The 13,392-nt window shown below is 41.9% G+C and overlaps 1 protein-coding gene across 1 annotated transcript in view; it reads left to right on the top strand.

Moving 5' to 3' along the window:
- The window catches only part of NUF2 (NUF2 component of NDC80 kinetochore complex), a 218,344-nt gene that overhangs the window by 70,095 nt on the left and 134,857 nt on the right, over positions 1-13,392 (top strand). The window contains exons 3-6 of the mRNA XM_069231491.1: positions 9,282-9,356; positions 10,313-10,389; positions 12,682-12,743; positions 13,064-13,161. Of these exons, the coding sequence (XP_069087592.1) occupies positions 9,282-9,356; positions 10,313-10,389; positions 12,682-12,743; positions 13,064-13,161 (312 nt within the window). The remainder of the gene's footprint in view (positions 1-9,281; positions 9,357-10,312; positions 10,390-12,681; positions 12,744-13,063; positions 13,162-13,392) is intronic.

The raw sequence follows: 13,392 nt of genomic DNA, 5'->3' as shown, positions 1-13,392 counted from the left end.
AAAAAGGGGAGTTCTAGGCTTGGCAAGTACTTTTAAATGCCAAGTCGAAGTGTCAGTGAAACTGCACACACAGGCCTTGCAATGGCAGGGCTGAGACAAGGTTAAGGGGCTACTGAAGTGGGTGGCACAACCAGTGCTGCAGGCCCACTAGTAGCATTTAATCTACAGGTCACAGGCACATATAGTGCACTCTATTAGGGACTTATAAGTAAATTAAATAGCCAATCATGAATAAACCAATCAATAGTACAATTTACACAGAGGGCATATGCACTTTAGCACTGGTTAGCAGTGGTAAAGTGCCCAGAGGTCAAAAGCCAACAACAACAGGTCAGGAAAAAATAGGAGGAAGGAGGCAAAAAGTTTGGGGATGACCCTGTCAAAAAGCCAGGTCCAACACACCTCATCTGTGTTTAAACCACTTGATCATTCGACTGCCTCTGTCCATCAGAACTCTTCTGCTGCCCAGCAACTCTCTCTCCTGTTAACCCTCGGGATTCCTCAGATAGTACTTAGCATAGCTGTCAATTGGCTCCATGAAAAGCATAACATTGTCAACCACTCCTGGCATGTTACCGAACAGCACTTTATAGCCTACGTTTTGATAATGTAATTTCAGTGTAAGGAGCAAAACGACAGACTCCAGGATCTATTGTGCAGTTGACTGAGAACCTGTCTATTACAGCTTTTTGCACATATCTTATGGCTACTTGTCATCTATACCTGAACACCATTCGGTCTGCTACTGGCACTCCGAAGACACTCTGAAACTGCTGATTCTCTGAGACGGTCAAGTAGCTGTTAGAGACCATTAACTATCCGTCATGGAGCTCACAGACCTCTTTTTTTGCACTCTCAGCACTACTTTTAGTGTGCAGAAAAAGGGGTGAGGATTTTGTAAAGGGATGCAGTCTATAAAGCATAACTAAGAACCAAGAGTCATGGCCTCTATATCTAAGTGCACATCCTAATGCATGTCTCCTAGAATCAATTTTCTTTGGGCCCTGATCTGTCTGTGGGCCGTCCTTCTCCAGTTGCTGGAGAGCCTTTGTCATTTTGGCCTTGATCACCCAAGTGTGGTCTTCATGATTATGGTCTTCCTACTTCTTCTGCTGGTCATGGTCATTCTCCTAGCAATCTCTGTCCCAGCAGTCTCCCTGGTTCTTTATCCTGTTCCAGGTCTTCCTGATCTGGGTCCTTGTAGACTTGGCCCTCACGTTCCTAGTTGTCCTGATCCCACTCCTCGAAGGTCTGGTACTTCTGCTATCTGCTGAATATGAAGTATGCCAGCCAAGCCATCATGAATCAGGCTCTATGCCAGTCCTGCAGCTTGTTCACTGGCTTTCTAATCACTTGTTCTTACCAGCCTTTCGGACATATAACCCCCTATTTGTCCTTAGAGTCCTCTACTGGCCTTCGTAACCCATTAGTCTGTTACCATATCATAATTGGCTGATTCCTCAGACACCCCTCTCGCTGACTCTTAAAGTTCATTGGTTCCCTCCAACACCTTTGCTGACTTCCCCATCATGCCATAACTACATCTGGCACGGCACTCACCTGGTAGACAGGTGCTTTTCACCGTGCTATAGACAGTCCTGTCACTTCTTCATTGAGAACTGAAGAGCCGTGGGACTGTGACAAACTGCAAAGAAGCAGCAGCTGCGTTCCCTGCTTAAGGGTGAAATTCCATTCACAATATATACCCCAAGGATGATGCGTCACTCACTGTCTTTGGAGAGCTGTACACGCCATCTTGGGTCACAATGTAGAAAAGTGTGTTGAACCAGCATCCATGTGAATAGATGCTTCCCAACCGTGACCATTCTTGACACCCAAGAACCCCTTAAAGCCCCTCTACAGACTCACTCTCCTACCAACCTGCTGAACTTCAAGATGCACTAAAGAGCACCCATGTAACTGCAGTCCACCACTTCCTCACTGTTAGCTATACAAGGTGCCTAACCAGCCCCTCTCCTAAATCGTAGAGACCCCAAATCTGCCTTATTTCCTAGCTGCCTGTTCTCTCCTGCGATATGCCTCCATTCTTCCTCACTTTCCACCAGTTTGCCTGTTCTTCCTTCAAAATAGTTTTTGCTTTGCTATAACCTGCTTGCGTTCTCCAAGTTCGCTTGTTCGCTGCTCATCTTCTCACTTCTCTTCGGCCTGCCTGCTTTCCCCAATTTGCCTGCTGTCCTCCTGTCATTCTGTTCCTTCTAGAGTCTGTCTGCCATACCCTGGCCAGTCCATTCTGTCCCAACTCTACTTACTTTCACCTGGAATTCGTCCATTTTCGTCTCCCAACTAAATCTCTTCCCCACAGAATCTGACAGCTAACTCCCCCCTCCCTCCCTCACAGTCTATTCATTTTCCTCCCAGTCTGACCGTTCTCCCAGAGCCTGTCCACTTTGTCCTGGTCAACCCATTCTCCCTTTAAATTTGTTAGTGTCCCTCTACCTGCCCTCACCCCGCCACCACTTTACTTCAGTCTGTGGGTCTCTTTGCTTTCACTTCAGTCTGTGTAATCTTCCCATGGTATGACTCCTTTAATCTCCTCTTGGCTGTTTTCCCCTAAGTGTACCTATTCTTCCCTGGCATCCCACTAACTGCCCCCGGCTGCCAGTCTACCAATTCCCCCTCCACCCCCCAGATTTTGCCCTTTTCCCACAATCTGCCTGTTCTCACAAGTCGTTGCTTTCACAGCCTGCCCCTTCTCCTCCCGCAGCTTGCCACTTTCTCCTAATCTGATTGTTCCCACCCACAATCTCCCTGTTTTCCCTTCCTGCCATCTGTTTTCAAACTGAATTTTGTAGCACGTTTGTAGTACTACAATAGTACTACAAACATACTATGAAATGCAATTAACAAATCTATGTTTGGAGAGTCCACCTGCGCCCCTCCTGTCTTTTTCTGCGTGGAGCTCTCGGCCCCAACTGAGAAGCCTCCTCACATGGACGTATATGTTTTAGTCATAAATGTGGATGGGATAGAGGGAGTGGCTGGAAAATGGGGAAGATTTGACTAAAGTATAGGGGTTTAGGAAAGACTAAAGGGTTTAGGCATATGCATGCACCCACCAACAGAAGAGTAAGCCTATTGCTATTTACAGACTGCACTTCTAAAGTTAATACAGCCGATAAGGAACCCAGGTCCTTAGTAATTTACTGCAGCTCAGAACTGAAATACGTCTATTACCACACATAGACAACCACTGGTACCACAACATCCGCTCATAGATATTAATGGAGATAAGGACTTAAAATAAATCCCCATAGGAAATAATATTAAATTGAATTTTTCAAAATAGTTTAAATACATTAATAAATATATTTTAATGTTAACACATAATAAAAATAAATCTGATATGTATCATAACATATTCAACACCCTTTTTTATTTAAATCTTAATGTAACATGCTTTTAATTCTGTAGATAACCTTTTAAAAATTATTAATGCATGATGAAGCTATTTTTGTCTTTATGTGAAAAATATGTTTAATATAGTAAAATTTAGCTCAAAATTAAACTAGTAGTGCTATAGCATTTTACTTTTGTGCTACATTTAAAATAAGTATATAAACTGAATTTTCAATCTAGAAAGTAAAAATATTCTTACTAATTTTTTTCCGAGTTAAATAAGCCTTTTTACTTTTCCCTATAATTTATCATAGGGAGACTCCGCAGCCGGGTCAAAAATCTCCATATTGAAAAGTATAATGAAATCTAAAAAATATTATGTAATTCTGTTCAGTTGTACTTTTTTAATGTATCAGAGCGCAGTTTCTTGTAGAAATTGACTTGCAAAATAGCAATTTTGGGGACAGCCCCCCACCCCCTTTTTTTTTTTTTTTCCTGGCTTCCGTTTGATGGATCCACATGAAACTTTCTATGAAGGAGACAAGGCGGATTAACTTGTTTTTGGAAAGTTTTGTGCAGATTTGATAAACTGCACCAAAGTTACCAGTGAAACAAAAAATACTCTTCTTATGGAAGCTCTGCCATAATTATAAGTACACAGTGGCGACCACCATTTCTGTAGATGTAGATATTTGATCAGCCTTCTGCTGTAAGGGTGTCTTGCAAGCAGCCATCTGAGGCTTTAGAAGCCATAATGCTGCATGAAGAGTGCACCCTGAACTTTCCCAAACCTATGAGAGCTAATTTGAGAACCATGCTTATCCATTATGTCCGAGTTGCTATTGAGACTGTTTGGAATAGGGTGCAGAAAAAGATGAGAACCTTGTTATTTCCGTCTTCTGTTAAAAATGTGAAGGCAATAGATGACTCATAGTTGGTTTACCAAATCGGGTAAAAACACAAATGTAGTAAGAATATTTTGATACATCAGACAAGGCAGTAACATACCAATTCTGGTCAAATGCTCTGCTGCAACATCTAAGGCAAAAATATCACAACCTGGAAAAAGAAATAGGAGAAAAGACTATCTGTAAAAAAAAAAAAAAAAGGTTTTAGATCCAAAGCCTCATTTGGGAGACAGGTTGATAACTAGGAAGGACCAGGCTTACATACCAAAGGGTAGGTACACTGGATAGAGAATTAGCCAAGCTAAAAAGGTTAATAGTATGGTAGGCCTTGTCCTCCATGCAGAAGCTGCTTTGAAAACAAGCTTTTGCAATGCAACGGGTCTCGCGTTTGCTCGAATTATACCTGTTAGCGTTGTAAACATCTAACTGGACTTTTCTTGCCACATAAACTGAAAATGAAAAGTAATACATTTTCACATAAGGGAGCCTCGTATGTTTTCAGTAGTTGCCCGTTGCTCTCGAGGAGGAATAAACACCGTAAAAGACATGACTTATGCATGTCTTTCACTAATGAAATCAAGTGAATCTTGAAAGGCAAGCCCACGACACAACAAAAGTTCTGGGCGTGGTTAAAAGCCCATGAGAGATTACAACAGGGACAGAGCGCTTGCGCGCTCAACCCTAAAAATGGGCACTTTTACTAAAGGTGCTGAAAGGGTATCCGTGCTCCTTGCCATACACCAGCAAACTCGCCTCATCTAAGCTCATTAATGGAACTGAGTTCTGTTTGTCGAGACATCTCGATTGAGTTCTGCAGCTGAAGCAGAACCCAGCCTATTAGACTCAAATCCTTCCGAATATAATTCTAGGTGCCAATGGAGAAGATAGACGTTGATTTTCCTTGTGCGATATAGAGTAGAAGGGAAGATGAATGTGGGAAAATGTAAACCAATTGCAAGAGAATTAGCAACAATGCTCAAGAGCTACATAGATATACTACAAAAAGGTTTCCAGTAAATTTCTGATCTTGGCCAGGAGGTGGAGCATCATGGCCGAGGCATGGGGTGGTGTGGTAGCGGAAACTGGTAGTTGTAATACATTCCTGGAACTCAATACAGCTTTTAAGAAATGCCCAAGGTGCCTACCTTCAATCGTTTTACCAGTTTAAAGAAAAGCTGTAGGAAGGTGTCTCTTTTTGTATGCTCACTCCCCATATGTTTGGACTCATGCTGCTGGTATTTCAACTCTGAACACCACTGGGCCCTGCTGACCAGTCCACAGTGCATGTGCTCTGACTCAAAAATGTGTATGTTCAATTGACTAGTCCCTGATTGGCATACTTGCATTACGTGTATGCCCCTGGTATATGGTACAGAGTGTACTCGGGGCTAGTAAGTTAATTGTCACTAGTGGACTGCAGTACGTATTGTGCCACCACTAACGGTACTAGGTTAAAAGCATGGCTGTAGGTCTGCCACTGCAGCCTAGTCGGGTAGCTTTTAAACTACCAACCTAACATGGCAGATTAAAACATTTTGCCAAGTCAAAATCTTCCTTTTTAGTATTAGAAAGTCACCCCTAGAAAAGGCCTTAGTAGTCCACAAGGCAGAGTGCTAAATATTAAAACATGTCCCTTTTATGTTTGACATTGCCTGACAGTGAAATCTCTGAATTGTTGTTTTAACTGTAGCAAGGCTAGTCCATGTGCTAACTGCTATCTTCCATTTAGGACCAACAAATATAGTACTGTAAGGTATCAAATTAATTGATACATTACATTAAAGCCTACATCTTGTTAAAGTCAGATTTAAAATAACTTGTGAGTTTAGAAAGTCAGGACTTTGTTGCTCAAATGTCTGGTAGCCTTTTCTGCGCTACTACAGCAGATGTCAAGCGAGACAGCCTATGCTCCCAGGTATTGGGAACAAAACGTAGTATTGGTAGGAGAAGGTAGGTGTGACCTCTTCCAGCAAGATGGTCAGAGGGCCGCTGCCACAAATGATCCAGCTTCAAGAGGCTATCACCGCTGAACACAAATGCAAGTCACGTCTTAGCCTGCCTGCTCCTTTGTGTAGGTACACAGGGTGACATCTTCTCCAGAGGAGGGAAACTCATTATAGAACCAGTTTTCCAAGGGGGGTGGCTAAGTATACTGGACACACCTCAGGCATGTGCACACAACTCTGACCCAGGGAAGAAGGGCCCTGTCATTTTGGATTCAGGCAGAGATGCGATGTGGAATTGTTTAGTGCCAACCACACAGGAAATGGCGTCAGATGGGGTGATGTTGCCCCATGGGAATTGTAGCCTCATTGGCTGTGGAGTCCCGTCCCAGCCACAAACTTAAAATTGGCATAAGAAGTGGCACCCATGGCTTCCAGTCTCAAAAAATAGCTTGACCCGAAAAGGACAAAAGGAATGCACCTGTGAAAACTGTGGACCTCAGAAAGGAAGGCTGCACCAAGGAAGTTTGCTTGCTTGCTGCACCTGCTGAACCAAGACGGGTCTTCTGAAAGAGATGGGCTTCTGCTAGTGTTGTGGGGAAAGAACTCAAGGGCTGGACCTGCTCCCACTCATGCCAAGATCTAATGAGTGGACTCCAAGGGCTAATTGGCTAGCTTCCTGTTAAGCTTTAGGCACATAAATTCAAGAAGCTTGCAAATACAAAGTGCCAAGCCAACCAGTTGCCACAGGACTCCGTAGGTCAAGCCTTTGAGATCAAGTCCTAGCCCCCAAGGGTTGTCATCCAGGTCCCTACCTGGTGCTAGAGTGTACTCTTTCTCTCCACATAACTGCCATGTGCAAGCCACAGGCAAAAGATAACATTTTGGGGGCACAAAGTCTGAGGCTCATAGACTACAGCTACTTGCTGGTTCATGGGTAGCCTCAAATGCTGGGACCAAGACTTCACTGGAACGTTGGTCTTTGCCTGCCCATCGACCTCAAGCCCCACGCCGGCATCAAGCTGCAAAGCATACAGTTGATGAAAAAAAGAAATAAAAAAACATTTCTAAGTGCTAAGGTAAAATCTTGAACAGGACCAACCTGGTGTCCACATCAGACCAGGACTTCCATTGCAGTTGGCCTCAAAATCTCACTTTGCTCTGGACACTCACATTTGAAGGCCAGACTAATACACAAAGTGAACTGTAATTATTTACCAAATGTTTAGAACTTTAAAACATTTTAGAGTGACTTGTTTGTAGGTCGCAACCTACCAGACAGCACAGCTGTCCGGTTTGCTAAAAAAACATCTTGGGAACTTTCAGAAAGTTGACCTAGGAATGCATTCTGCTTGTTGATAACCATTGGCTTTGTGATTTGTGGCTCACATTTTCTGTCCTTCTGTTTGCTTGCTTTTTTTTGCTTTAGGCTCTCCGGGTTCAGTTTGTACCTCCTGTTGTCTATGCCATGTTTTGTGTATCGTTCCACAAACTCACTTTCTATTAAAAGGCCTTCGAATCTTGTTCTTATCTCATCACATTTCAAAGACTGAGTCAAATGTCAGGTGCTGTCTTCCAAGGGTGCTTGTTTACCCTTCTTTCTCTGACTCCAAAGTGAGAGAATGTATGTGACCATCTTGCTGGATACTGAGGGGTAGGAAAGAGGTTTTGCATAGCACACAACAACGTTTCAATAAACTGTTGTATTATGAAATACTTATCAGGCTTACGAACCCACAAATGAAGCACTTTTTTGTTATTTTTTAAGTGTGTTAAAAAGAAATATGTTAATATAATCAAAACAATCATTAAATTAGGTGATGCAATTTCCACACATTTTGGTCTGTGCACTGTATAGTTTTATTAGTACAATTGTATGTCTGTAGAAATGTAATGGTCATTTCAGTTGAAAATGTGTTGTCTGTAATGGCAGGTTGCTACCAAACCATTAATACTCCATACTACGCCACTTTATTCTACCCTGCACCACTCCACACCACTGCTCTGTACTCTGCACCACTCCACTTTACATCCCTCCACTGCACTCTGACCCACTCCACTCTGTTCCACTGCACTCTACGCCACTTCACCCTACGCCTCTCTACTCTACCATGTACCTCTCTACTCTAAGCCAATGCCCTCTTTGGCGCTCTACACCACTGCACTCTTCGCTCCTGCAGTCTAGGCCACCCCAATCTACTCTGCAACACTGCACTATATGCCAGTACATTCCACACCAATGCACTTTACTCTGTAACAGTCAACTCTATGCCTCTGCACTCTATGCCAATCCACTGTACGCCACTTTAATCTACTCTGCACCACTGCACTCTATACCACTTTACTCATCCCATTACAAGCCGTGCACTCTACACAACTGCACTCTAACCTGCACCGCTCCACTCTACCCTGAAGAAATCTACTCTGCCTCTCCACTCTGTGCCATTCCACTCTATGCACTGCACTCTACAGAACACTGCTTGACCCACTCTGCTCTTAACCACTGCACTCTGCTCCAGTGCACTCTAATCTCCATCACTCTACTCCACCACTCTCTACTCTCCACCACTGCACCTTGCACTACTCTGCAACACTGCCCTCTCTGCCACTGAACTTCTGTACCACTCTATGCCACTGCAGTCTACGGCACTAAATTGTACTCTGCACCACTCTGCTACTCTACACTACTCTATGCCCACTCGATTCTACTCTGCACTCTTCGCCACTGCACTCCGCCACTCGACTCTGCTCTGCGCTACCCTGCACCACTGTAATCTAGGCCACTGCATTCTATGCCACTGAATTCAATGCCACTGCACCTTAAGTTACTATGCTCTGCAACACTACACCAATGCACTCTACACCAGTCCACTTAATTCTGTGCCACTCCAATGTAAAGTGTTAACTCTATCTGCATGCTTCACTTCGATAACTGGCAGGAAGATGATTTTTCAGGAGAATGTCATTGCATGACAAAGTATTTTCTGTTTATCTTTTTTGTTACTTTTTTCCATTAAGGAGTGTATAACGTTTCTCTCTCTATCTCTTTTATTATTATTTATTTATTTTTTAGCCCGACGTCTTACAGAAGATTTATATGAAACTGCTGCAGATAATCTATGGATATCGACAGGAACACTTTTACATGGTATGAATGTTTATTGGCACATTGTGTGGCTTTTATATATAACCCCCTTAAATCCTTAGATTGTTACACCTTGCACACTCGCTCCTTTTTTAGACCTTTAGAAAATGACCTTCAAGTGTATTAATCAAATTGCACGTTTGTGTGTGTGTGTTTGTGTGTGTGTGTGTGTGTGTGTGTGTGTATATATGTGTGTGTATAATATGTCAATCTGTGGGAGTGAAATAGAAATGAGTAGTTTTGGCTTTATGCTAATCTGGTGATGACGCATAACATGCAATGCCATTACAGATTTGGTTTGATGGTGCATGTACTAAAGAAGTGAAAGTTTTTAAAATTTCAATGAAATGTAATTTTTGTAACACAATCCATAATTTATTTTAATAATCAACCACCAAAACGGAACTACTCTTGTATTTTCCATAAGTGTTACATCAGTTGTGTAACAAGCCAACATTCAGAACAGGTTACCATCATAACATTTTAGGCCTTCATTAATCTGCAATAGCTTAGATGTTTCTTAAATGGTTATTTTTAATAAATTTTACCCAACCCTTTTTATGTATATATTGTTCGTGTAGCAGACGTATCCTAAAAAGATGAATTCGGGTTTCTGGAATTGTCCAATTTTTGTAAACTTAGAAACGGTCTAGCTACATTAGAAAGCGCTAATGTGGTAATTCTAAATTTCGAAGCTTATGCTGGGTTGAGTTTGCCCAGCGGAGCCACTATTTTTTTTTTGATCATGGGTGGGGAGGGCTTGTGTGGAGAAGTTTTCCTTATAGTGAAGCCGGAGTGTCCACACTGAGTTTAGAATGAACAGCGTTGTGGAAGACTTACTATAGGCATTGCAAACCTTCACATGTAGGATAATAAGGTGTTAAAATTTCAATACAGAAATATCATATTTATTCTGTTGTAAATGCCATTTCAGTATTTCAGCTTATGTTTCTTTTTAGGGGCCTGTTGACATCGACATCCCATATTTCAATATTTATGAAGGATTTCTACCCATTGGCAACCTTCTTTCCTATATGTAAGTATTTTTGATGGTAAGTACCTCAATTCTTGTGTCCAGCCTCTTATCCCAACCCCTATTTTGTTGGTCAAGTGCACACAGCTTGGGCAGCAAGGACTTTTGTTTTTCCTTTTTGATGGATTTGGGCTTCTGCACTTAATTCAGTTTTCAATTATGTTGCAAATGGGAAGCTAGTAGCTCATGTATTCCTGTTGTAAAATTAAACATCTGTTTTCTTGCAGAAACATTCTATACCCTTTTGTAGAAGCCTACTTCTCCCAAACCGTTCCATTTGATCCACTGAAATTTTCCTAAGCTTGGCTTAATATTGGATGCAGACCAGCTTTCTGCCAGACTCACCGCAACTCCAGATCATTGCTTATACATTGATCTGTGAGCCAAAGGGTAAACCAGAGGGTCCAAGCGCTCATACGCTGGTTGGTACACATAGCATAAAAACTGGGTTGCGAGTATGCCACTCCTCTGTGGTGAAACCTTGAAATAAATTAAACTGTGAAACTCTTGTTGTGGTTCCATAACGGGGCATCTGGCAAAGAATGCTACAGTGAAACGCTATGGTATGATCAATCGTCTTCACTGACCTCTAGTGCCCTCCACTTTGCAAATGATCATTGTCTTGGCTGCTGGCCCTGTTCAGCTTCCTGTTGTCCTTGGATAGGTTTGCGCTACACACCTACCTAAAGATATACAGTGTTGGCCCTTACTGTTCAGTGCCTGTGGCAGCACAGAAACTATTTTAGCACTTAGCATTTTGTCAGAGTAGATGTCACAACCATGTGAACTTTCTGAGGCAAGCTTCTGGGTCTAGACTAGGCTTCCGTGGTGGTTGTCCCTCTGTCACATAATGTGTTAGCGGAGTTTTCCTCTTCATCAAACTATAATCTAATTTCTGGAGTTTTTAAATGGAAATTGGCTGTAAAGTGTTGGGATCTCATTCCTAAAAGAGAGCTTCAGAAAATTGTTTTTTTTTTTCTTCCCAAGTATGGCTTTCCAGTCTATAGTCGGGAATATTCAAAAGTGCATACATAAAAAAAAATCAACACTTTTTTTTTCATTCAGTCACTAGTCATGATTTCATCCTATGTAATGAAGTGTAAAGCTTTGTAACTGCCATTTGTCGACCGTTGCATCCTGCGGTCTCACTTATGCAATTAATGGGAATGGAACTGACTATTCTAACATCTAACACTCCTTTGTGACTGCCATTTTACCCCTCTTCCTGCCTCCCGCAACAGTCCGAGGTAAAAAGTGTCCACCACGACATTGGAAGTGGCAGAGGGGATTATCCTAGGTAGGGTAGTTTTGCTACTTCTAGGATTTCCATCGACCTGCCTTCCTGATTATGCTGTAGATCTCTGAACTGCTCCATTGCACCTTGTATGGAAATTTCAGGTAGCCACAAAATGCCATCCACAACTGGCATTATAGGACTCCTAAAAGGTATGAGTTAGAAACCAGGTTTGTGTCAAGCACCCAGTAGGCTTCATTTTTTTTTTTTTTAACTCTCGTTATAAACCCACAGAGGTATTGCACGAGTTATTAAAGCTTTATCTCTAGCCATGAAAGCCTGCAGGTCCCAGATGCCACCAAACCTGCAGTCTAAATTCATTAGTAGTTCTCCAAATGCTTCTGGGTTTTCCCTAATGGATTATGGTAGTAGTTCTTAACTTTGAGTCCTCAACTGTTTAGAATACTAAATCATACTACAAGACTAATACTGTATATACAATTGAAAATATTAAAACACTATGTAAAAAAAAATTAGAGGATAAAAATTAAGTTGTTATCCTCCACTTGATTCGCATGAGCACCACAAGTATGGTAGACAATCCCGTAGTGCCAATTGGTGGCCTCATTTGAAGCGCTGGTATACATGACACAAGGAGAGCAAGCCTTACATACACAAAAGACTGCAATATGTAAATGTTTAGGACATTGCCCCGTCTTTTAGACAGAAAATTTAATTGCAAAAACCTCCAACCTTCCCAGTAAAAATTGCTGGATTTTGTCCAATATTTTATAATGTGTGTATTTGTTTGATATATTCTTGTTTCTGGATTTTTGTATGTTGTTTTGAGGTTCAAATTGCTTAGGGCGGCAATACTGGCTTTTCCTTAAACATTGAGATGGGATCCAGAAAAGTCAAAAGATTGAGAACCGCTGTCCCTTGGTATTTTCTTGCATCTTTATTACTCCCCGAGTACTTTGTACTGTAGTTTCAATTGCCATGTGATTTTTTTTTTTTTTTTTTTTTTTTTTTTTATCCATGTGCATAATTTTGTTTTCCAGGGAGCAGTTTATGCCCAAGTGCCGTGTATACGACTTTCAGCTGTCCGACCTCATTAATTCAAGTAAGTGAATTTTTCAGCTCAAATTAGTACGTTTCCAAAAAAAAGAAGTGCAAAAGTTTGTATGCACGATCAGCTCAATGACTGCTTTATTTTTATGTGTACATATATTTGCGTACTGCACAGTTAAGTACCTTGTTTTTAGATCATGAAATGCTACCTAGATGTTCTGGAACTTTTGTTTTTGGAAAGGACTAGCAATACGAACGCATTTGAAAAGCTCATTTGGTTGGTTGGTGTTTTTTTTATTTCAATGCACACTATCCAGAGCAGTGCTTACCCTGCTTAGAATATAAAGGGACGTTTCTGTTTTTGTCTTTTAGAGGGAAAGCGGACAGGTTATTGCTTGAGTGGTGTTCTGAACTTCCTTGTGTTCCGAAACGCCCGCCGCGAGGTTTTCTTGCAATGGTCCAGCAGTTATGTAAGTAGTGCTTCAGGTATTTTCATTTCTTAATGTTGCTCCTGGACTACTGTGAAAGACTTCCCTCTCTAAGGGATGCAGAGGGGTGATGACTGCACTGATCTGCTGGAGGTGGTGGAGTTGGTTTGTTTTCTCCCCGACGCTATTTTTGATGGTCCTCTTTTCAGAGTGACCGCCTCTCTCGGTTATGTCTGGAAATGACGTTGGAAGTTTGCTGTTTGTAAGAAGTTC

The sequence above is a fragment of the Pleurodeles waltl genome, chromosome 4_2, assembly GCF_031143425.1.
Source record: "Pleurodeles waltl isolate 20211129_DDA chromosome 4_2, aPleWal1.hap1.20221129, whole genome shotgun sequence".
Taxonomy (NCBI): domain Eukaryota; kingdom Metazoa; phylum Chordata; class Amphibia; order Caudata; family Salamandridae; genus Pleurodeles; species Pleurodeles waltl.
This window is presented reverse-complemented; position numbering and strand designations above follow the sequence as displayed.